This window comes from Mycetomoellerius zeteki, unplaced genomic scaffold (assembly GCF_001594055.1).
Source record: "Mycetomoellerius zeteki isolate Tzet28-1 unplaced genomic scaffold, Tzet1.0 scaffold159, whole genome shotgun sequence".
Taxonomy (NCBI): domain Eukaryota; kingdom Metazoa; phylum Arthropoda; class Insecta; order Hymenoptera; family Formicidae; genus Mycetomoellerius; species Mycetomoellerius zeteki.
The window spans coordinates 667,476-694,249 of record NW_017256542.1 but is presented as its reverse complement, the minus strand read 5'-3'; the positions used below and the strand labels follow the sequence as shown (position 1 = coordinate 694,249).

Here is a 26,774-nt window from a genome sequence, read left to right as displayed (position 1 = left end):
CACAAATTTACAAATATAATGAGAATTGGTGCACCCATCAACCACTACTTATTTGTTATCATTATTACTGCCAACTCTTACAAGTGAATAATAAGATAATTATGTGTATGTGTATGTGTGTGTGTGTTCGCGCAAATATATACTATATATATACTATGTGTGTATGCGTGTATGTTGTATGTGTTTTGTTCATACATTGTCTAGAGAAATTTCCTGCACAATGATACGTGTTACATTAACTGTAATTGAAAATTATGTATACTCTTTATATTTAATTTATCAGTAAATAATATACTATGTACTGCACAATACAATATGATATATAAAATACAAGAGTAAACTATGAAAAGCAGAGGACAGGTTACACACAAAGGCACAAAGGCTTCATATAGAGTGGAGAAATCTAACTTTTGTTAGATAACTAAAAACATATCAAGTTTCTTATAAAGTATGCTGTACAAAGAGAGAATATTCATTGTTCTTCACAGTCTCGATAAAAATGCAATGTAAATTCCAAATAGTCAACATCATGTTTACTCTTACAAATATTCTGCAATAAAATAATATGATAATTAGACTATATTACTCGATGTCAAATGCATTAAGAATTTCAAACATATTGTAACGTCTTCATTCTACTATATTTTACAAAATATTTACTATTGTAAATATGTTGTAAAAAATATATTATAAATTATTGATCTTCACAATGAAATAATTACCTCTTGAGGTTGCATCGTAGGTATTCGAAACTTTAAAGTTTTCCTAAGGTAATGAGCGACATCAAGAGGAAAAGATTGATCACCCGGTTGATTGTTACTTTCGATATACTGAGATTGTTGCTGCATAGTATAGCTCCAACCACACACCATTGTTTCTTCTATGCCAGGGTTTGGTGAAAAGGGACACTGCTGCACAATTTGCCAATACCACGGCATACCGCTATAAAAAAAACGATTATAATATATACTATCAAAACTGATTACACATAAAATATACACATGCACGACTTACACAAAATGTAATGTTAAATGTGTATCTGGCATATGTTTCGATAAAGGTACAATGCAAGTAATATTGTTGGGTGTATCTGATGACGATGGAGAGCAATATCTTTGATCCAAAGACGTGTTAAAATTTTTTGCTACTACGAATAATTGTGGTCTAGGCTCTGGTGGTAACGATCCTGCGGCATTGCTAGCGACTTCTCCCCAATCTCCACCACCAGTTTCTCGTCTTGTTCGTTTATGTAAATACTTGTAATTTGTCTATATATATATAAGATACGCATATACATTTAATTACATATTTATCTTGTTTCTTATGACCTATCCAATGTAATAATGATTTAAGAAAAGAATCTGTACCTCTTTCACGAGAGTTTGAGTACTAGGATCGGATGGACTAATACCATTTTGGAAACCCTTACTTAATTTTCGTTTTTCTTCATGAGGCATACTTAATGGTTGTTCCAAATGATCTGCTAAAAATAATAAAATAAAGTTTATCATACAATATTACATTTTGAATTGTATAAAACATAAATGATTCATGCGCATTATTATGCTTTAATGAATTTAAAAAAACAGATATGAGACTTACAAATGGACTTTTTTTCTGGTGGGTGATCAGGCTGGGGATCTTCCAACTGATGAATCTCAGCTGTGCAACAATATATCTGAAATATAAATATTGTGTTTATATTTTACTTAATAAATATTATAGATGTATTGTGCATCTATAAGTATATACATACATACATATATATATATATATATACTTATTAGTAACATTTAAGTGAGTAATAACAATAAGTTCTCCAATACCTGACATGGACTTTCGAGTTCAGTAAAATGTGCGGGACACTCTTCAGGTCTTCCTAAAGGAATTGGACCTTTATTAACAGATGAAGAATCTATATCTGAGCCTTGATCGTTTTCATCCACATTGCTTGGAACAGCACCTGCACCATTTCTACTAAGCCAATTTCCCGGGAATTCGCTAAAATATATTATTAATATAATATTTATAATGAAACCTGTGTATAACAAAATGTTTTCTTTCGTAATAACATCATTTAAAAAATTATATAATATTTTACTAACTTATTCTTTTCATGTTTAGGTTGGGGACCCGGATGGCTCATCGGATACCATGTTATTTCCTGAGAGTATAATTGTTGTTTTGTGTGCGGAGGAGATGTGGTAAGAGAATTACTTTTGACAGATAATCCTCCATCTAATTCCCTTGTATATGATCCTTGCTTAGTATAGAAGGGGGATAATGTGCTATGTAATAACGAATTATATCGATGATCATAATTGGAAGTGGTAGACATTGTCGGTGGATGAGCCGGGCCAATAGCCAACATTCCATTGCTTGCCATGGCAGACCATTCAACGGTACTGCGTTTTTGATATTCTAAGAAATATAATGTTGCCATTGCAACAAGACTGAAAATAATAGTGTCAATTAATTAAATATTCGAAAAAAAAAAAAAAAAATCAGATTAAAATGAAACTAAAGCTAGAGAAATAATTACCAAAATGCCATGATGAGAATAAGTATAACAATAATAATTTGAATAAATTTATTACTGCAGAGAAGTTCTTCCTCTCTTTCGAGCCTTTTTGTCTTTCCGTGCAAAGATGATTTATTATTGATAGATGATGAATATTTATTGCCTGATATACTAGATACTGTGCTGATAGAACTCTTTAGACTATCACCTCTTTTCAATTTCGCTAATCGTTTATTTATTCTTTCTAATTGATCTATTCTCGTTTCTAGACTGTCCGTCACCTGTAATAAATCGATTATATTATATAATTAGATAAAAAATTAAATGTCTTATATAACACTGTACGAGGGACTAACAAACAATTTTTACCTTGCATAATTCCTTGACAGCACCAACATTCTCCATAAATATTCTCTCCTTATTTACTACTAAGAAATTTTCAATTCTCTGACCATTTGGCAGAACTATATCACCTGCCGGCAACACCGCTTCTGGTAGAATTTGCTGAACCTCTTGCGCTATGACACCGATATCTTCCTGTTTAATATCCAGACCCGAATGTTGTGCGAATTCTGGAGCGTATCGGTAACGAACAACGCGTAATTGTTGTACGTTCCGTAATTGTTCGCGCGTATCTACTTCTTGAACGCTCTGTTTCGCTCTTACGTCGCTGGGTTGAACGATATGACCGGTTACCTATGTGACACATTTAACGATGTATTATTACGCAATTAAATTATTTAACATTATATCTAACTTAATTCTCAGTAACATTAAATATGTAATTATGCGTAAATTCAAAGTCGCGTACTTTCATATTGCCATGTACAACAAGAGCTTCGTCCGGTCTATCGGTATTAATTCCAACTCTGCCAGCATGATATACACTATCCGGAGCTGCTCCTCTCTGCCACCCACCTTCAGCACCCACACCAGTGCCTTCTGATTCAAACTGCCCTGGGTTACTCGCCTATAATGCAACGTATGGCAATCAATTTCGGTTCTAGAACAATTCCACCATTAATTTTACATACTCTGACAATTATACGTTCCGATGCGTGAGCCACTACTTGATAACTGGCTTGGTCTGCAGTATGAGCATGTAATCCAACAACTAAATGGAAATACCTCTGATCCGGATTTGGTTTTCCCTTCTTACGCATATTATTGCTCGTAGTTTCGCTAAAGTGCAAGCGACCAACCGTCACTTTTGTAACACGTTCGCCACCTAATTCAACTCTGTAATGCAATCTACAGCATAATCCAACTGTATTTAACTATATTATTGATTTATATATAGCATCGATGTATAAACTCACGTTACAGGATGGAATGGTTTCTTGCTTCTATCACTTTGACTTTGTTCGACTCTGATCGTTTGCGACGGAGATTCCACTTTAACTCCGTAGAAATGTAATTGAAAACCGCTTATCTTTTTTAGACCTTCGCCAGTCCTTACAAATACCGCCTCCCCTTGAAGCTGCGCGTGGCATGTTATCTAAAAATGTAACAATTGCAAAGATTGTTATTTAAAAGTAAAAATTTATATATAATTTTGACAATATACGTATATTGATATATTTAGATTCAGACAAATTATATTTTCAATTTTGCAATACCTGAAAATGATTCTTCTTCTGACAAACAAAAGCATCGTCCGAATTGCTAAAATTAAATCCTTTATCGGCATCCACTCTATAATGTGGTACCGGTAACTCTTTGAGATTATGATCGCAAAGAACGTGCCAAGATGTTTGCTGGAAAGGATGAAACCGAATACACTGATAACTTGCATCGATGTAATTGCTGTCAGCGACTTCGTCGTTGTCCAGCACTGCGCTACTGCTGCTGCAACTGTGTTCCACAGTACCTAGTTCGGGTTCCTGAAAAATAACAATTGCAACTAATAATCCAAATTAAAAAAAAAGGAATAATCAAAATTACGAATAAAACGCAAGAGCACCTGTTTGACGTGGATAAGGCCATCTTGACTGAGTTTTCTTTTCTTTGGAGCCGATTGTAAAGAGGAGTATAACGTGTTAATGCCGCTCGGACTATGTTCATGTGATAAAGGCACCAAAGGAGGTCCTATTTGGGCTTGCGTAGGAAGATTCGACGTTCCCGATGTAAGATGGGATGTCAGAACTGGTGTCAACAATAGAGGATCCGTTGTCGCAGGCAATGTTCTCGGAGAAGGTGGTAGCAAATTAGGAGGATACTGATTATTCTGATGATGCAAAAGTATCTCTTGCAGAGCTGCTTTTTGATCTATAATTATAGGTAACTGTAGATTTTTTATAATTGTCTCGTAAAATGTTTTTACGTAAGCGTATTTAAACTCACGTGGCGAATGTACGTGTTGAGTGTCATTATGTCCCGGCGGTGAGTACGGTGGCTCACTTCCGCTATCCGGTGGACTTTCCGGTAGCGCATGTCTGGAAAGCGATGTTCCAGATTTTCATCGAATCATTAAATCGCTACAAGAGATATGTCGTTTTTCTATACAGAAAAACTCTACAGAAGTCACGTTTAATCCAGTGTAATCTAAAATCTTTATTATTTAAAAACTACAATAGAATTGTGGAACTGATATAATTTCATCAAATTTTATTCCTCATTTCGTGGCTGATATACGGAAAGCATGTCGATTTTTGTGAATAAACGTAAAGATTATTTTGGCCCCCATAAACGTGACGAAACCACAGTTATTTTATCGTCAGTTTTATTTTTCAGAGTTCGACTTACGGGTGAACATACGCCTGCGGATCTTTGTAACCGCTGTTGTTGGGTACCGTCGTGGTACCGGAAGCACACGCTATCGAAACTGGATGAGTCTGCGTCATCTGCGGCGAAGGTAGTCGCGGTGGTTGCTGTTGGGCGACCGGCTGCGACGTGGGTGCCTCGATTCGGCCACCGTGGGGTATCGTTCCACCTCCATTTTCGTTGTGGGCAAGGGTGTCCGCGAAATATCTAAACATGGAACGGTTTTTTCATCCAGTTTAGCCCCTATTCTACTTTTTTTTGTTTCGTTACTTCTAAAGTCGTACTATTTGCTATATATTTAGACTATTTAGAGATACCTGATATGTGTATAAAGATGCAGAAAACATTTTGATAGAAGTCGGTATGTGCGCTACGTCAACACCTTTTTTATTGATCTTTCAAGAGCTATGCATGCCGAGACCGCGACTGCACGTTGGATTTGCAAAACACGAGATATCGTTATCATCTGAATCACAGTTCGGTGTACAGCGGTAAATGATGCTTCGCGCTGCATCTCGCATTGAATTTTCTCAACTCGCAGAATTCGTGAGAGTTTAATTACATGGTACCGATACTATTATGCAGTTTTTATCGAAGGAAGATTCACGGTGACAATCTGCGATAATCATCTATGAATTTTCCACGAATTCTTGATTAATATATGGTAACCAGGAACGTTCGATAACAATCCGCAATCTCTATCAACCACGTTAAACAATCATGTAAAATACCTGTTCCTTCTTATTGCATAAGCTGTTGTAATTATATTGTAAATCGAATGGAAATTTCTGATTCTTTAAATATAAATTGTGCCTATCATTGTCTATTTATTATCTCTTGTTACATATGGTTTTTATCGTTATATCTCGCGCGTTATTTCATATTATTTCGTAATTAATACTATAGAATTGAAAAATAAATATATATTACATATAGCGTATCCCTTTTTCTAAACGACAATTCCGTATAAAATCATTTCGCGTTTGAATCGCTACTATGAATTTTCTCCGCTTATCTAACTAATGTTTTTTTTTAAATAACATATCTATTGCGTATTGATCACGATGCATACACGTGTACACTTCGAAATACATACAGAAACACAAGAGTAATAAATAACAAAGAGAAAGAGAAAGGCATGCGGAAATTAATAATTAAATAATTAAAAAATCTAAGATAAAGTAGACCTGTTTCTAGAAGATGAAAAAATTTTAAAAAAATACATAACTATAAAAAGAGTGCTTAATATTTTAAAGTACCAAATTAACAAATCATGGATTTACTATTGTTAAATAAACAGCATGCGGGCTTGGATAAGAATAAAATTTTTTCTTTTTTTTCCTCGGTTAATCCGGTCGTTGTGCGATGATCCCGAGAGTCTTTTAATGGAAGACGAGTGCTGGAAGTCGAATTAGCAGGGTTAACGCAGTGTGCACGCTGTGATTCCATCAATTCCGTTCCGTCTGCCTCTGTCATTATATCATTACACCTCTGCGGTTGTTATCTGCCTGAATATCTGTCTGCGGACTGAGTATACATACGTGTACGTACGACTGTGTGCGTATAAAGAATGGCTGGATGCGTTTCCTGGTGTACGCGATTACGTCAATATACGCGGTCAGGTCTGGAATAAGATGTTTTCGTGCCCGAAGCCAAATGGGAGGCTGAGAGCCAGCCATATGAACTCGCGCGTTATTGTTATTTATTTAAAACGCCAACGATTTGAACTTCTTATTCTCCATTTGAGAAATTACAATGAAACAACAATATAATAATATAAAACGATATTTTATAGCGATACGAGTTACCTATTACGCTTATATGTATAAACATTATATATATACATATGTATGTATATGTATACACAATCATATCCTAATATAGTATAATTAATAATTGAATTATAATAATTATACAACTGTTTATTACCAAACAAATTGATTATCCTAAAATTCTTGATCTGATTGCAAATAAAATAGCCATCATCAGTATAAAAATATTAAAATCACTGATTTGAAATGTTATTATACATAAAGTCAAAAGGACTGGTTTAAGAAATGATTTTTGAGACAATATGAAACTCTAAATTCGTATGTGTCGATATGTTTATGTGGTAATTATCAAGGTCAGCGCATGTTGCATCAACGTTTACTGATTAACAACATATGTTTATTGTACACGTATACTTAACATATTTTTTTATTTTAATTTACCTTTTTTTAATTGAAATTATATAATCTGTACCGCGATTTATATACAACGCTGCAGTATTAACTTTTTTATCATGGCGATTATTATTATAGAAATTGTTACTATTGACAATATTTAAATTTTATTAATTCAAACTGCCTTCTGTGACATATTTTATTTTATTTTCTTCGTATATTTGCAGCAGTGCATATGAAACGAGCGATTAAATAAAAAGATACATATTTTTCTTGTCTCATTGCCAGTATAAATAATACGCGTGAAATTGTTTGTATAAACGGTAAAATTGTTTAGATATTCTACGTAGTAAAACAAACAAGAAGAGCCTAACAAAAGTTTGAAATACAGTTGTCGCGTATGAATTCTCATGTAAAAATCAAATGTTTGAAAAATTAAACGTATGAAAAATTATACATAATCAATTGAAGAGTAAAAAAATTTTTATAGTCTTAAAAAATTTTTTACTCTTCAATTGATTATGTATAATTTTTCATACATCTTTTTATTTAATCGCTCGTTTCATATGCACTGCTGCAAATATACGAAGAAAATAAAATAAAATATGTCACAGAAGGCAGTTTGAATTAATAAAATTTAAATATTGTCAATAGTAACAATTTCTATAATAATAATCGTCGTGATGTGGTGACAAAGTACATAGTATCTAGATGGAGCATAGTGTCTAGATGGAGCAATTTAGAAATTTAGCCTGATACATCGTGTCGTTCGCAGGAAACGCGTGCTCGTGCTGTTGGACGGCAGAAGCGTATTATCTGAATTCGTTAATTATCATAATTTGAGAAGGCGCCTATATGAGAGTCGAAAACGTCATGTCCGCAGAATTTTGCAGTTCGTATTACATATATATATATTTTTGGAATATTTTGTAAATCTCTAATTTCAGTTTGCAGAAATTGTCCTCAAATTTGTTGATGAATCAAAAAAGTAAAAAAAAGCGTTTCTAGATTTTGATGTGATATATTGATATTTATGTAACATATGGATGAAGAGCAGTGCTTCGCCATGTTTGATCGAGAAGATTCATTAATGCAACTTTAATAGATTTATGTAAATTGATAAACTGGCATTTAGCATTCTGAGAAACAACAATTCGAGTTTTGCGATCATTGCGCTGGCGACACGCATTACGGACGTGTGACGAACACGCGCGTTGTAGGCGTTAACCATGGCTTCCAAATGTGGTTAAAACTTCGTCACCAGACCGAACGCTTCAACGTCCGAGATCAAGTTTCTTGTCTAATCGGTAGATTTTCTTTTTTTTTTTTTACAGTCAGCTCAAGATGAAAATGGAAATAACAACGATCACGTAAACGTGCAAAGTTAATATTCTTCGAACTCACGTCGCAGGTTGTTCACTGTCACTGTTGATGAAGTCCTCCAACTGCGAAAAATCCAAGGCTTCGTTGTCTATCCCCCCGACGAAATCGCCACGTCCTGAAAAAGGATAAAAAGTTTCGCATTAAGATAACAATAAATTGTTTTTGTTATAAGTACATGTAATATCATGATTTCTAATTTCTAATTGTAGTCGATGAGGGCCCATCCATTTCGAATTTCGATAATATATATTCATTCTACAATATTGTTTAACATATAATTTAAAATATAATTATGAATGTCACAAAATTGTTGCTATGCGCCTATTTCAGACATATCCCCGTAAATGATTGTCGTCGTAATTTGTTGCATCATAAGTTGCAAGAGTTCGTGTGAGAGATGCATCTACGTGGGAAAGAGATTTCAAGTAAGGCATATTGTAAGTTACCGTCCCTAATAGTTTTTAGTGAGGGAGAAAGTCGATTTATTGAATGAACACGAACAAATTTCACGGATGATTGCGACTAGAAGACGACACAGTTGAATGAACAAAGCGTCAACGGGCGAGGAAAAACAGTAGCGCGAACTGAATTTTTTTGCAACAATTCCTAAATTCCATTATACCATCCGACGAAAATGTCTGTTTTTAAACACCAAAGTTATAGGAAACGATTTATCAGATTTACAATTTTCTCACGATGGAAATTACGCGAGACTAAAGAAAAAATTTACCAACTACTTGGCAAAATCTAAAAATCCTAAAGCAATCACTGTTCTCCCAACATTGATTACTTTCGATCCTGTTTTGAAATGTAGAAACGCAAGCATGTATATACTTAAGCGCTTAAGACTACAAGCAAAGCGTTGTAATACGTTACTTCCGGTCAAACATTCATAAACGTTTAAGCGTTGGGAGCCGAGAGTAAGGACACTTTTCAAGTGAATGACGAGACATAACATTGCGTCGCGTTGCCGAAAGTTTTCTAGTATTAGAGCAATTATTAATCGCATTATTCATCAATATTTAATGTTACGCAATATAAAGCTGGAGAATCATTCTTACTTTGATTTATTATATTTTATTGAAATTGTATAAAAATAATAGTTGTAATATATAACACAGCAGTAATAGTTTATTTTATATTATGAGACAATTCTGTAAAAACAAAACAATTACATAAAGAAAGATTAAAAAATATTATAAAAGAGAAAAATTTATGTAATATATAAATGTATAATGATAAATATATACAGCAAAACAACTTAATTATTTAAATCAACATATATCAGTCGACTAGGTTAAACAAACATGATACTTCATATTTTTTTCATATAAAGATGCTAATTATAGACTCAGATTTTCAGTGATCTCATAGAGCAACAAGTTTTTTATTTTTGGTGAATAACGAATTAATAAACAGAAATAATTATATTGCACGTCAATATCACGAAAATTAATGAAAATAACTGGAACAACAACATTCTCTTCGATAATGCTTTCAATAGTTCGAAGTATTTTAAAAGCTGGCTTAAAATTTTATAGTTTTTACTAATTTCTAACAATAAGTATCTTTCTTTGCTATTGACCGCAATAAAAGCTACCATTTTTAAATAATCAGGCAAATGAAGTCTAGGATGTGCATGGCGCCTAGCGTTTACGGAAAGAGTTGGAGGGGTAAGTTACGAGGGTAGATGAGTCGTTGCCAGCCAACCCTTTATCGAGGTATCGACCAAACACCGCCTCTTTGAGCATGGTTGGTCGTTTAAATCTGAATATCATTACACCAATATGCACCAAATATGCGTAGTTATAAATTAACGAAATTTTTATTATTAATACATAGAAATTAGAATAATATTATTTTAAAAAAACTGTAAAGAATTTTCTCTTAGAATTTACTCTGAAAATATGGTAGTTACTCTGAAATTATGGTACAATACAAAATTTTAAAGATTTTTAACATGCACTTCAATAAAATTAATCAAACTTATTTTATATTTTATTGTAGTTTTATTGTAGTGAATGAGAGAAAAATAGTACATAAAATTCTTCGAAATAATGTTGTCCCACGAGTATTTTCAGAGCAAACTCTAAGAAAAAATTCTCTATGTGAATTTTTAACTTTTTAATATATAAAATATTTCTATTAAAATATATTTTTCTTATTTATATATGTATATTAGCAATATGTTAGTACGCGTGAATAAAAAATTATTTTTAAAAAATGGAACATAGCAAAATACTTATTTTATTCACAGTAAATTAGAATTAATTGCAGTTCGCGTGATAACATAAAGAAATGTTACTTTCACTGAACGTAATTATATACATCTTTTCTCGTCGCGCAATGTGTAGGAATGTTAATTTCAGTTGAAGCAAAGTCTCCAATCCCGGATAAAACAATTTGTGTAATAATTGCGCCTATTCCAATCAAGTCTCGAATGATGTAAAAAGACTTATGTATAAAGACGTATGTAGGCTTTCGACCTCTATGCCTGACGACCACTTTCTCCGGCAAAGCAAATAGAAATGCATCGTGGACAGCGACTTGTCTATGAAAATTGGCCGGCTTTCATCCTTCGCAACAAAATATAGAGGAATATAGAAATGTTTATAACTGTTGTAATCCACACGGCGATAGAAAGTAATACTAACGCATCCATGCACCACCATCATATTATTCTTGCGACACGTGTACGGTCACGATCATATCATAAACGTTTAAACAGAGGAAGTTAATCGAAACCCAGTTGTCGATTTCACCCCTGTTAATCGTAGGGCTCATGCAGCTGCCGCATCGTAAGCACAGTGCAAATCCGATGGAGTCCCACCTGAGGTCTAAATGATTAGCAGGGTGCAGCATTCTTTTTCACGGCCATTAAGAGGTTTTCGAGGGGTCCGAACAAGTTGTGGACAGGTGTTAAACTGCTGTTCATGATCACGAATATATCGATATCTGTCATACCTTTGACAACTTTGACATAATTATGTTTATTACATAAAAATTAGATAAAATAATAATTTTGTTTTAAGCAGCAAAGATGACATAAACAAACAAACGTAATTAATGAAGTCTATGATATACTACGCAGGATTGCGTAGTTTATCATAGAATCCTCCTTTCCTTACTTAAAAATTTTATTTAAAAGAAAAAAGTAATTTTTTCTTATTTATTATAGAATTAATCGATCTCAAGCCATCAGCGTTATTATTGAAAACAATAATATAATTTCAAAAATTAATAATAAAATATTTAGGATCAACTATATAACATCAATATCTAGCCTCGATCGCATTCGACGCTTTTTAATTTATTTGAATTAGGAAATGAGATTACGGGATATTTTTACTAAAACGTTTTAAAACCCAATCTTAAAAAATAAAAAAACCAGGATTGACAATTATGTTACATCGACTTTTTTCATTATTTTAAATTCAATAACTATAACATTATAATTGCCTAATTTCAGTTCCAAAATAAAAAAATTTTCTCTTTATAATGTATACCTTTTTTCCAATATTCTACGTCAAATGTATGCTTCGAATGAATACGAAAAAATCAATTTCCGAGATGTAAGGAAAAATATCAATTTATATTTAAAAATATCTTTTATTAAAAATAAATACGTATTTTTTCGTTTTTTCAAAAATATTATTAACTATTTTGTAATATGACCCTAAATTTTACGATTATATGACTTTGCGACTTTATTGTTTTGTGTTCTATGATCTCGTATAATTAACATAATTAATCAACAGTGCAATGTAATAGTCGAATTTTGCTTTCGTTTAGAAAAATCTAAATTAAAAATAAAAAAAAGATAAAGATTAATAGAATGAGCAACTATAAGACGTATATCTTGACATCTTAAGATTGTTAAACTTGTTCTATTAGTTTTTATCCTTCTATCTAATTTTAATACCAGTCATTACATAATTTTTTTATTAAAAATAAAATATTGTGATTACAACAACATTCCTAAAATAGAAAAAGCACTCTTGCATAAATTTTGTATTAATATTCGATTACCTGCTACGTTGAGTAAACGACGAGCGTTAACTTGATTGATAATATTAGCATCTTCATGATGATCGTTTGGATGATTTCGTCCATTATGATCGTTCGATTGATGCTGAAGTGCCCACGAAAATTCCATGGCGACGGAAATATTTTAATAAACTTGTATCACTCTCGAAAAATTGTCTGGGATATAAGACTAGACTTTATAAGACGACACTTCATCGCTATATAATTAATGTCGCGAAAAATTGAATTAACTTAAGACATTTAATCTACGAAATAAATATCACTTTGCTTGCGTATAATTTGTTCAGATATCGCATGGGTCTTTACATTTTATTACATAGCACTTCATAATTTTTTTCCACAAAAATGTTCCAATTAAACAATAGATTACTAAAATTCGTTCATCACAAATCCGCGACAGGATATTCCGATGGCGGAATATTGACGATACTTCGAGATGGTAATTTATATGAAGTTAGTATTGAATCTCTCTCTTTAATTGTCTGTCGCGAAAATGAGGATGTAGATCGCTCGTAGTCCTGGTTTTCTAGTTGGGCAATGAAACACAACAGTCTACGGTAGTTCACAACTTAATCGCGGGTCTCCTCCATCGGAGGGCTCCAGTACCTCCACCATATTCCAAGTATAGAGGGGATTTCCTCTTTGCCTTGAGGGCGGCGCTTATTTCAGACTGAAAGGGGTGGTTATACGCAGCCCCTTTCTTCGATATGTACTATCGTACATAAGACGTCATACGAATTCAAAGATTAATGTTTTTCTTATAAATTGCAATTAATGTTTTTCTTTATTCGCTATAAATTCAGATATCGATTATCAATTAAATAAGACTTGATATTTAAATTACGTATCTAACAATAGATGTTGCAAACCGAATCACGCACGATTGGAATATAGTATATAAAATCAAGGTACTTTACATTCTTTTGTAGATATATTATTCCAAAAAAATGGGAAATAATATAATTAATTCCAAGACGATTTCAACTAATTCGTACAAAATTAAATCGTCAACTGTATCAATTTTTAACAATTAATTTTTCGGTAAACCATTTCCTTCTTTATATACACAATTATGATGATTGTTATGTGTTCAGTATAATATAAAAAAATAGAAATTGTATACATAATTAAGAAACAGTTTTTCTAAGATTCTTTGTTTACCTAAATAATCGTAAATTTTATGCGAAATTTTTAAGTTCTTAATATCGCGATATGCGTTAAGCTATACACAGCAATGCTATTGCTCATTTCTACTAACAATGTTATCTTGACTGAACAAATCGTCTATTTGCATCGTCTCTTTGCACTGTTAAATCTATAGTGTCAAATTTAACTTAACGTGAGTCGCCACTGCTCCTACTCAATTATATCGTTATTTTATACTAAAACAATAGTTATATTTAACACTATACAGTGTCAATTTAACACGATATAGTGTTAAATTTAACTATCCTTTTGGTAAAAAATAACTATATATTTAGTAGGAGCAGTGGCGACTCACGTTAGGTTAAATTTGACACTATAAATTTAACAGTGTGTCGATTAACGATGACTTGAACGCGCATCATCGTTCGTACGTGAAACATTAAACAATTAAAGAGGGGCTTATGGATCCAATTATTCTATCAGAATTCTTTCGGTAAACACCTGCTGTTCACAACACGCCCGTCACTTTTGCATCGAGTGAGAGAGCGTGAATCCATTTCTCGTCGCGTGCATAAATGTTCACGGGTGCGTGTAATCGGCATCACGCATTAAGTGCTCGCCCACGTTGCGTTGTATCAACCCTCCGTTTATATTACTATTAACACGACCGGGACTGGGCACACCGAAAGAACATTTCCCAGGCTCGGTTTTGAAGACCATGCATCGGAAAAGGGCGACGTAGTGGCAGACCGATAATATGCAAATGTTTGCTTCTGCTTAAATGGCCGTTTACTTATTCATCGCTACTTTGAACAGTCTGAACGCTACGTTTATTCTCTGTCATTTCTCGTTCGCGAAAAGGATAATTGACTTCGTAAATCTTTCGGTTGTGCCGCTTCATGAGCTCCTGTACACAAAGGACTTTCTATTATAAAGCGATCTATTGTAAAACATGCACGATATGTGGTGTGTATCGCTTAAACGTTACGTCAAGATACGTAGAACGAGAGTGATTGGCAATTACAAGCAATATTACTAATGATTAATTAAGCTTGACTTAAAAAATTTACAATCTGAATAACTTATACCTGTCGCAAGGAAATAAAAAAGAAAAATATTAAAATCTGTAACATTCTCGGTAACATCTGTTACAAGCTATGACTCAGTTGTAACAAATATATATTTCCGATCTATTATTAATTTTTTTTTATTATCTAAGGTCAATAACAATTATACATATTTTATATACCTAATGCAAAAATGATTTTATATATATACTTACTGCAGAATATTGTATAATCATTGAATAGTATTATCATTCGATAATTCTGTGATTAATGGATACAAATTAATTCCTGTGTTTCTAGCTGGATCTTTTTTTAAAAATCTACTATTTAATTTTATCTCGTGATCACACGTAGCGTGATATTACAATTACAGAAATCTGCGAGGCCGCCACTAGCAACTATCAACATTTCATTATGCCTTACAGTACTAATGGAATTTGCATACAACCGGCATTGTCGGTGTTCTTCGTGCTGATTCAATTGTTCACCTCATCACCAGATTCTTATCGGAATTACAAATAGTACGGCATTTTTTCCGCAATTCCCTGATTTATTGCAACGTGAAAAAAATATATATATTTAATAGTACTGCTGAAGTGTGCTTGAACTAATGTAATAATACACTTTACCGTTATCGGTAATGACAATTACAAGTTACAAATTGTGACGTTAGATGAATCATTACTTGGAATCGCACACAAGAGAAATATTATTTAGTAAACAAACAGTGAACGACAAAAAATTAACAGCAGTACATGCAAATTTTTAATTATTTGAGGACAATTTTACACTGAAAAAAAGATTGGCTGCTGCAGCAAATTAGATGGTAAAATATGGCATAGCATTTTTAATTGGTTGCAGCAGTCAATTTTTGGTTGTGTTAGTCTATCGAAATCTTATACTTCAACCAAAAATTGACTGCTGCAACCAATTAAAAATGCTATGCCATATTTTACCATCTAATTTACTGCAGCAGCCAATCTTTTTTTTCAGTGTATAAACACAAAAACGTTGTCACTTTTGAAAAAAAAGTGCTTTGTTCAAGATTCAATATAAAAAATTTTCTAACGTTTCTTTTATTCACTAGATATATATATAATTATTATTAATTAAATGCGTGTCTGTAAATCGGACAAGTTTCGTGTGCGCAATTATCGTAGTCCAATTTCAGGCCAGTACAATGGAGCAATTAACCGATGTAAGTGTCAAAATGATTTATGATACATGATTGTAGAAGTCAACAACGAGAATAAATAAGAAAAGGAGAAATATTAATTTTTTTCTTTGTAATCAAAGTTTTTGAACGGCCATTCAGCTCGGCTGCCTTACGGCAAATCGTGTAGACTATCACTGTGGTTAACGTCACTGCGATTATCGGAGGTATCTGTATTACACGCGCGCATAAAAGCCATGATTTCTGAAGTATTGCTCTCTCTCGACTCATGTACTCGCGCATCGGTTCAAGGAGAATCTCGAAGGATAGTAAAAGTATGCAGCTGATGGTACTTTAGCGATACAAACACATAGAACGCCACCGTTTCTCCACGATTCGAATCTTTTATTAAATTAATATCTATACGATTTTCTTTTTTACGCGTGTAAACATCATTTTGTCATATCAATTTTATTCTTTTGACTGAACACTTTAATAAATATAAGTTATAAGTAAGTTATAAGTAAAAACAAATTACAATTTGTTAAAAATATTCGTCATTAGAAAGATGTCCAGTCTTTTAAAAGCATACTCTATAACGAGCACTGACGATGACAGTTCATAATTTTGGATGGTCTATTTGATGCATGCCGCATCGGCATGAGTTCACGATACCTAACCATTATAATTGGATACTCTCCGGCGGCGATGAGAATTATTTAAAGTTTCACTTTAAATTTGTATAGTGTGAATTGTTACATTAGCCACACCTATACCTTTCACCTGACAAGTTAACTTGCGCATGAACAACTTGTTCGATATTTATTCGATCGTGTTCAGAAATTCGCCGTGAATCATAAAGCGATGATGAGATATTATGAAATATATATTTTATTAAATCGTTAAAATACACATCCAATTCCAATAAGCTAAATAAATTGAAAAAATCGAAGTCATACTTTTTGTAAAATGCAGATATCTATGCATTATCAATTCTTCAAATCTAGTTATTACATTAGTAGTATTCCTCCTAAATTTGATTCTACATCAAAACATAGAGGAAAGGCCCCTATTACGATCATCAGTTCATTTTCTGTAATTGCTGGAAGTCTATAGGCAACAGAATTTAAAAAAAAATGGATCATTTTTTTAAAAGAATTTAATAAGCTTTAAGATACTGTAATGTAAAATTTAATTCAAATATTATTTTTTCTGAAAATCAGAGAAATGTAAAAAGCGAGCAAATCGCAAAGTCAAAAAATTTTATTTATAATATGAGATACCTCAAGAAATCGATAATGAAGTACAAAGTACATCAGTATTGCGATTAAAAAATTGTATTTAATGTTTCTAAAATACAAACAAGCACAACCAGTGTGCGCGCAGAATGAGCATGCATTGTATCCAGGATTCATCTTCAGGTAATTGGATCCAAGCATCGCAGAAACACGCACTCGATGTTCATTCCGGTTATTCTTTTTATTACTGTACAATAACATTCATATTTCAGCAACGATTGTCACTCGATTCATAGGAGCACAGGTTATTTCATATTAGAAGTATCCTGAGTGTGTATCTCATATTACGAGTTCCACATCTTAAAGTTTTACGATCATCAAACCTAACTTCTATAATTAAGCAATTCAACATAGGTATCCCGTATTTTTCTAGTATTACGACCTTACTCTATCACTGCATACAGAATTTATTACAAAATATTTACTTATTAAATAACAAACAAGGTTTAAAGACTCATCTCAATGAAACTTGACATCCAAATTCTAAATTTTTTTTTTATTACGACTACGGACACGATTTAAAAATGAATTTTCTACTAAATTATAGTATTCAACCCAAGAGCAATAAATTCACGGTGGAACCAACAAATAACATTTATTAATTTAGCAGAAACGTCTCATATTAGGCGCCTGTCTCATAATAGGGGGATTTCCTCTGTTAATTGTATACGTTGCTTAAATTTCCTTTTTAGATCCTTAAACCTCATCAATTTGTCAACTTTATCAAATGGAATATCGTTTTCCCATGAATATATAGATTTTCTAATTCGTAACTTTGGAAATAAATTCAATATTTACTATCATTGCGAACGCGATAAGGATTCGCGTCCGGAATTCTCGCGTGTGCTCGTGCATTTAACCCAAACGCCTGACCTCATCCACACATCGCTCATCCGTGACACGCTCGCCTACGAATGCGAATGTTATTGCCAAAGCAATAAATATGGTAATGTGTCTAACGTGGGCGTGCGTACGTACGTATCCACGGAATAAAACAGTCATTTCCAAGCACTTAGATCGCCTAGAAGACTATTGGTTCGCGCGTACGTATATATTATAAATCGGCCTGTATTTCAGGGGGAGGGGGAGGAGGGGGGGGAAGGATCGAGAACGGGGACGAGCGAGAAAAGTTAGCGTGACTCGAACGGAAGACACGACATCGGGACATCAGCAGAAAACGGCCGGGGCCATGTTTCTCCCGTAATACCACGTTCCACGGTTCCCTACCTCATCGTGATCGTGAGCATGTTGAATCGTGTCTCATTGTATGTCACTGATATCCAGCTCGAAGCGTATCGTTTTGTTACCGTATAATAGTCTCCTTGGAGAATTTGCAAGCATCGTCTCCGGGATCGATAAACTCACGGAATTTTTCCAAGGGAAAATACAGGGACCGGAATACATTTCCAACTTCCACGAAAAAGGTTGAATAAAGAATCGGCCTCGCTACTTTTTACGAATATCGCTTTGTACTGTTTACTTGCGTTAAGCGCGACGCGTCACACGACAGGTGTGTCGAACGTTTAACGGATAATTTAACCAAGTATAATCATAATCTTCGTAGTACAATGCGGAGAGAAAAGTCGCTTGATTCCCACAGTGATACGCCCCCTGAACTTTAGCTCGAGGAATTCATCGGCTTTCACTAGTTGCGCCACTTTACGATGATACAAATATACAAGTATTTTGATCGCGTTTGGCGTTAGAAAGAAACGCGAAGTTCCGCAAAATAACTTTATAATAAATAAATTAATAAGACAAATTTACAAATACGGTTCTGCCCTCACATCTCATGGACAAATCTAACGATTTTCTCAACGTTCCTGAACTTCTTCTTCGAGAATCGTTGCAAAATTTGAAATACGCATTCGATCATCAACTATGTATATAAAATATCTGCTGGCATGCGCTTTCCATTGTTAGAAATATCAAAAACAGACAGATCGTCCGATTATTACGATTTACTACCGTGAGGTTCGTACATTTTTCTCGATATGGCTCATTACTTGAACGATGTAGCGCTTAAAGGTCATTTGTGCAAACGGAATTAAAAGAAAAAGTTACTAATAGAAAGGATTATCGCTTCCTTCGGTTTTTGTAACCAGTCCGTTCGTTCTACATGTAGAACGTTTGTACGTTGAACGATCGCGTCGGCAACGGCGACTCACAAGTCGTAAAGTAGTCCACACATCCTCTCTCTTGCATTATAAACAATCTCCCATGAAAATCTAGAGCAGCCGGTGTAGTAAAGTCCGCGACGAGCGTCTGAGCGTATAGCGAGGACCATTAACCGTTGCAAATGAAGACATTGTCGCGATTCGGACTTACAATAGGTCGAATCATAATAATCGCTGGTCACAATCGTTTAAAACATTACTCTTATTATCCTACATTCTAAAAAATGGAAATATCACAATATTTATATATAAAAGTTTTGGTAACATATAATATATTTAAAAAAAAACACGATGCTACTTACGAGTAACGAAAGATGAGTTGATTTGATAATTTGTACATGTAATTTATTCAAGGAAGGACGATGAATGACGGTGCCCGAAAGCAGTCGTTAATTAGAAACTTTCATTACGTAACTCCTGATTTACGAATTCTAGAAGAAAAGAGAACCTCTTGGAAATACAATTTGTCGGAATTATTACTAATTTCTTTTGTGAACTGCTACGGTTTCATGCACGATAAAACTTTCAATGATAGAATTCAGCTTTCGCTTTTGGTGATAGCATTGCAAAAACTGCATATCGATACTAATTATTGTAGAAAATTGTTAAAATAATACTTACTCGAGTCTCTATAAAAAAGAGCGATCAAGTTTATTTAAAAGTTTAACTGCAAATATATATAAAAAATTAAAATATTTAAAATTAATGATATTGATAACATCGCTATTAACAGGAAAAATACGACAAAAGTATTAATGATAACATCTAATATAATAGTTGTATGCCATACATATTTTTCGCTTCGTAATGCCTAAAAAAACATGTGCAATAAGTAATCGCGGATTGTGAGGTCTACCAGAATCAAAGGGTCTTGCCATCGATTAAACAAATCGCCCCATTATGCTTGGGGCACGTGCCTATGTTTACGATGTTCGCGATATGTTTACTTCCCCTTTTTAAGAACTAAAAGGTCTGTGTGATATAATTTTGTACGTTTTACGATTAATACATTTAATTTATGTAATTTGATATAATTTTCATCATTTTAACTATGCCATAATAAAACATAAATAACATAGTTATGAAATTCTCTCTCTCCTATAAATATAAAGATATTTGTATTAAATATTTGTATCAAAGAATTTTTATTTATAAGTATTTTTAATCTTTAATTTAATCTAACATATTGTATCTTACTAACAATTTTTTCATATTTTATATAATTTTCATATTTTATATGATATAATTTTCACCATTTTAACTATGCCATAATAAAACATAAATAACATAGTTATGAAATTCTCTCTCTCCTATAAATATAAAGATATTTGTATTAAATATTTGTATCAAAGAATTTCTATTTATAAGGTATTTTTAATCTTTAATTTAATCTAACATATTGTATCTTACTAACAATTTTTTCATATTTTATTAATGTTCATCATTTAGTATTAATCAATCTCATTAATACATATTTTATATAAATTTTATTCATAAAGATTTTCATTAATATTTTATGCAGACAATAAAAACTCCATGCATTCTTTTCAATTCCTTTTTAAAATTTTTCTCTTCTTTCGGAAAGAGAAGCACTTGTCACAAATTGCGGTTTAATTTAGAATATAATGCACTCGACAATTTTCTGAAAGATATTTATGCGAGGACGCTTCACAACAGTACACGTTAACAAAGGCAAGAATAACGCTCAGTAAATAGCCTCTCCTACTTGACGTAGCAAGAAGAGCGCGCATGCTCGAGCTTTTCGCGAAAGGCGGACCCGCGAAGCTTTTCATCGACCAATGTGCTTTCGTGGGTGGCACAAAACATTCTACGGCTTGCGCGCCACTTTCCTGAACGGCCATGCTATACGCGATGAAATCCCATAATTCATCCGCAGGGCTTCAACTATCACCGATAAGCTCGCGGCGATCGAATTCGACTTTCATTATCGTTTTATTTAAACTCGTTGCAAGCGCTCGTAGTCCAAAATAAATTTTAGGTCGCGATCGATGGCGAAGTCCGACGAGACTGCGAATTTCCTCGATACAATTCCGAGCAATGAAAGACGGCCGAAGGATAAAAACCGCAAAAAATTTGATCAAGTAAAAAGGCATGAATTTTAGGCGAGATAAATATTTCTGTCAGTCTTTCAAAAAAAGTATCGCTGATAAATCGTATCATGAAACTGTCGGATGAAGCCCGAAATCGGTTTTCAAGATAAACATTGCGAAAACCTTGCGCCTCGGCGAGGCGTAAGTAAGTAGCAAGTAGTAAATTGGTTCTTCTGACAACACACCGTTTGTTGCAATTTGTGACCGTTATTATTATATCGAGAGTAATAAGCTACAACTTATAAACCACTCGTTACTATTTATAAACGGATCGGATGAAATTGGAGCACTGTCTCCATTGTTTCTCATTCCGGAGTTCTCTCCGAGATATGCACGTACAAGTTAAATAGAACACAATGTACGTACTGTCTGATTAGAAACTTGACAAATGAAGTTACACGTGCTGGATTAATATTAATGTTATAACGTGAGGGATCAAAATTAATTATTTATCATCGTATGACGGCTCATAACGAATGTGTTTCGTCATATGCGTTGCCTGCTCGATGCAAAAAAAAAAAAAATAAAACATTTCGAAACGCACGAATGAAATCACGTCGTGTTCCACATCTTTCTAGTCAATCAATGACGCGTTTTATCACATACGTGTACAAGTAAACGTGTAGTGCACGTTAACACGTTGTCATTAAATAACTCATTTAATGTCTGCGTTATCCCGTAACAGCCTCTAATACCTCTCATCAACCTTTTCATTAAACCACAATATTCCCATTCCATTTAAAAGGCAAACGTTTAACACAAAAGACGAGAGATGTGGCTTTCGGAGGATGAAAGGAGCGCGGTTGAACGAGAGAAATGTTAGTATATCGATAGAATAGACAGGTGACTCAAAAAGTGAATGCATATAGTAGCGGTACATTGCCCGTCTTGTATAGGTTACAGTGAATTATCAAACCATTAATTCCAAATAAACGGAAAAGCACGTTCACCACGCGACTTTCACTATCTGTCTGCAGTAGCAGAGAGAACAGTGGAATTGTTGGTAACGGCTGGAGGATAACGTCGACGACTCGCAGGAGAGAAAGAATGAGAGATCTATGTGGAACGATCGAATCGACCAATAACTGTTATTGAAAGGATTGACCCGACCTAACGGTTTTCTGGAATCATACCGACGTCTCATGAAAAACATTCCGTCGCTTTCTAGGTCTTTGAAAGATTTTTATTTCACTTTTCTTCTCCATGATTAGTAATCTCTATGATTAAACGCATCTATAAAACTCGGATCTGGCAGTGAGATCGGTGTCGCTGACGTTACAAGCTTCTCGAGTCACCGACAAAGGATCAACGAGATAACAACAACGCTTTGTTCCTGGTTCGTGCCGGACGAGATGGTGCATTCATCTCGAAGATCGGAGGGGACATTACGTTACAACCTCTGACCCACATAAGGAACGCTACGCTGCACTCGTTACAGGTGAATGCACTCGACGTCGAGCAGGCTGCAAATCGCAAACTCGAAGAAAACGTAAATATACGCGGAAGAGCCGAGATACCGTCCGCGTACCTACATACATTGTTTTTATTTAATTTTATATTCTGCAATCGCGATGATCGTTGCAGCCAGCGAGGTCCTCGGGCGCGAGGTCTGGAAAGAGCAAAAAAAAAAAGAAAAAGATCGAGGCGCGATTCAGTGCGATGCATCAAACCGAGAGGCGCGTGTAACAGGTATGCGAAGGCGGTTTTTCCGCGAGTGTGGAGGGGGCAGAGTCGCAGTCAAGGCAAAAGTAGGATAAACGTATCCACGTAAGCGGCATGACTCTTCTCTTTTAACCCTCGCACTCCGAAGTCTACCGGATTAGTACTTTCGAGTCATGAGAATTTCAAGTACGAAACTGAGATCGGTCGACGGGACGTTTCGGGTGTTGAATCGCCGAGTCGAATTGCGAGGTCGATTCGTTTCCTTCAGCTTCGGGCTGCCGATAGGAGGAAAAGCGAGGATAATAGGTGAGGATAAGGATCTTCCCGATGACGCGGATACGCAAAAAACCTCGTGGCGTTTCGCGATAAGGAAGATTTCGCGAGCGTATCGCACGCGTTGACGCCTACAAACCGCGGATCGAACTTTCCTCTTTCGACGCGCATTTTTATTTTGACGAATTAGTCTCCGACCGACGAGCGTCGCGGATAAACAAATATCGTTTTAAGAATACGGGACAGCATTTTATTTACAGAGGGATTCGATTGTGTATTTTGAAATGGGTAAAAATGACAAAAGTAGGCACAAATTCACTAGAATATTTATAAATATATTGGTCAGCGCCCGGTGGAATCTGATGACTCTTTTGTCATTTTTATCTCTTTCGAGTCTTTGACTCCCAGATATCGAAGAAGACAGGTGAATCGAGTCGACTAAACGAAAGATGAATCTATTCTCTCGTCTCTCGCAAAATGGAATGACGCGCAACACTATACATATAGCGACAATAGCGATCCTAGCAGCGCCGATCGAGCCTCCTCTCCCATCTCCTCCTCTCTCCTCCCCCTCCCCCTACCCTCCCTCCTCGAGCTTCCACCGACGATGCGCCGCGTGTTTCGCACGCGAATTCCACGAATTGCGTTCCATTGCTTTCGATTCCAGCATCGGCGAACCGATGGCGTCGTTCGCTCCTTTCGACTGAAAAGTCGAAGGTTGAAAACGTACGCGCGCGTACATCCGGTGCGTACGTTTAAGGTCAATGCACGCTTCGATATTCGGTGGAGAACCCGACCGAGGACTCCGGTAGCGTGAACGCGATGGCACGATAACGGTGTCGATGTCAAATTCACGACATTCCGTAGCTGTCACATCGCGGCCGTGTCGCTTTTGATCCGCGCCTACTGTTACGAGCGCGTTTAGAAGGATCTAAGTGGTATCTAGTACCGTTACGCGACACGCTCGAAAACGAGAGAGCCGCGGCGTCGCGAGCCGTCCGTCGTTTCCGCTTGGCTCCGCTTGGCTCCGCTTGGCTCCGCTTGTGCAAACGCACGGTAACGCCGCGCCGGAGCGAGAAAAACAAAAACTGACAGCGCGCTGCATGGCTTTCGCGAAACGCAAAAGGCGAAGGAAGGAAGGAAGGAAGGAAGGAAGGAAAGAAGAAAAGAAAGAAAACTAACTCACCGAGAATCGCCTGGAGGGTCTGCTCGTCCCCGTCCCCGATGACGTCCATGCCTCCGTCGTCGTCGATGGTCGTCGAAGCCCGTAGCCGCTCTCCCGGACCCGATCAACGGGCCCCATTCCGCGACGTTCGAGCCGCGACGAGGTCTCGCACCGTCGCGACGACGTTCCGCATAGCCGCCGCTGCCGCCGTCGCCGTCGCCGCCGTCGCCGCGCCGCAACCGACCTGATCCTGCGCGAACTCGCTCCACCTCCTCTCCTCCTTCGGCTATGAGATCTCTTCGCGTAACCCCGCTTGCCTTGTCTCGCTTCTCTCTCACGCACTACTTCCTCGCGCTCGCGCGCGATTCGCACGGACGATCGGCTACCAACTATGGATATCGCGGCACCATCGCGCGCGTCTCGGAATATACGATCGGTTTCGCGGGTCCAGAACGAACGCGCGCGCACACACACACGCGCGACACACCAATACGACGCGCGCGTTCCGCTTTTACTCGCGGGAACGCGTAGCGCGAATAACGACGACGAGATAGCGAGCTGTACCACTGCCGTCGCCGTCGCTGCCGCTGCCACTACTCCTGCCCTGCTGCCACTACTCCAGTACGGACCTATTCCGCGAGTCGCCCGTGTCGCGGACTAAAAATCCGTGCCTCCCTCGCACACGCACACTACTCCACACACGCGTACGCACGCACACACACACACACGTGCGATCTGTTTGACTGGTTTGTACGTATTCCATGAGTCGCAGGGTCGACTCTCTTGCGGAATTTCCATGGCAAGTGGATTTGTACAAAAAGAAAACGTCTATAATAAACGAAGTTTGGTTGTTAAATAATGATACGGTTCGTTCTGAAATATAAACATTGTTCCCCGTAAAGTCTTTTTTTATAAATATTATTTACTTTCTTGTTTTAGCTGATAAGATCTCGCAGTTCGTCGAGATGGTAAAATTATTTCTACAACTTGTAGCAAGTGTCTATGTAATCTTACAACAATTTTAATTCTCTGTACATAATTATTTTTTTCTTTTTACAATAATTTAACTTTCTCGATAGCACAAAGATATATTATACATATTACAATTGGATGAAACGTATATAATAAGATGCACAATTAAATCAAATTTATTAAAATTATTAGGTTGATGCAAAAAAATGTTGGTTTTTCTCTATTGCTATTAAGAGCAGTCGTAAACTTCGTTAGAAAATGAACAAAATTTAAATTTGAAAAAGGATTTTAAAGCTTGAAAACTCTACTTCCAAGAACTTACTATATTTTTTAAGTTTATGTGAGTTTGATAATTTTTACATATAGAAAATTACCAGCTGAAAAAAATGAAAAAATTTCATTTCACTTTATAAGTCCGTTACGTGCCCCCCAAAAATCGAGAAGTTTTTTTCTAATCTATCGTGAAAGATTGAAGTTTTCTCTACAAAATCGTTTTTTAATAATGTTCCTACGATTTTTTGTTCCTGAGTTACTCGCGGATTAAGTAAAAGTAGCATTCGGACTTTGATTGCTCATAACTCCGTTAAAAATCATTATATTGCAATAAAAAAATATAGATTCTTAAAGCTGTAACTTCGCTCTATTAAATCTATAACTGTTAAATTTTTAAAAATATAATAGAATATATTGGAAAAGGAAAACCAAACCATTTTATAATACCGAAAATCGACTTTTTTGCATCAACCTAATATTTATAATAACGTAAAATAAAAGTTATAAAATTTATAAATAAAAACTTACAAAATTTGTACTAAACATTGATAGTTTTACATAAAGCTACTTCATTATTATTTGATATAAATACAAAAAT

General features: G+C 35.2%; 1 protein-coding gene across 3 annotated transcripts; it reads right to left on the bottom strand.

The window, feature by feature from the left end:
• On the bottom strand, positions 1-25,516 carry LOC108721110 (myelin regulatory factor). Of its 3 annotated transcripts, none has more exons than XM_018445483.1 (18): positions 24,953-25,516; positions 8,854-8,947; positions 5,267-5,491; positions 4,865-4,956; positions 4,485-4,789; positions 4,141-4,404; positions 3,841-4,019; positions 3,556-3,772; positions 3,333-3,491; positions 2,891-3,217; positions 2,543-2,802; positions 2,106-2,453; positions 1,827-2,001; positions 1,603-1,678; positions 1,368-1,480; positions 1,015-1,268; positions 723-942; positions 1-550 (listed from the first exon to the last, which is right to left on the bottom strand). In XM_018445483.1, the coding sequence occupies exons 1-18, from the start codon at positions 24,999-25,001 to the stop codon at positions 473-475; spliced, it is 3,435 nt and encodes a 1,144-aa protein (XP_018300985.1). In that variant the 5' UTR covers positions 25,002-25,516; the 3' UTR covers positions 1-472. The 3 variants fall into 3 exon arrangements, with proteins under 3 accessions (XP_018300985.1, XP_018300984.1, XP_018300986.1); XM_018445482.1 differs by having other exon boundaries at positions 1,368-1,483; positions 24,953-25,515; XM_018445484.1 differs by having other exon boundaries at positions 1,368-1,483; positions 3,556-3,760; positions 24,953-25,515.
• Between the last annotated feature and the right edge of the window lie 1,258 nt (positions 25,517-26,774).

What these genes read in the sequence shown, in the direction of transcription:
- LOC108721110 (XM_018445482.1), bottom strand. Translation starts at nt 25,001, where the DNA reads ATGGACGTCATCGGGGACGGGGACGAGCAGACCCTCCAGGCGATTCTC. An exon ending in CCTAAACATGAAAAGAATAA is followed by an intron (nt 2,002 to 2,105) that starts GTTAGTAAAATA and finishes AATATATTTTAG; the next exon opens with CGAATTCCCGGGAAATTGGC. An exon ending in CTACGATGCAACCTCAAGAG is followed by an intron (nt 551 to 722) that starts GTAATTATTTCA and finishes ATTTTATTGCAG; the next exon opens with AATATTTGTAAGAGTAAACA.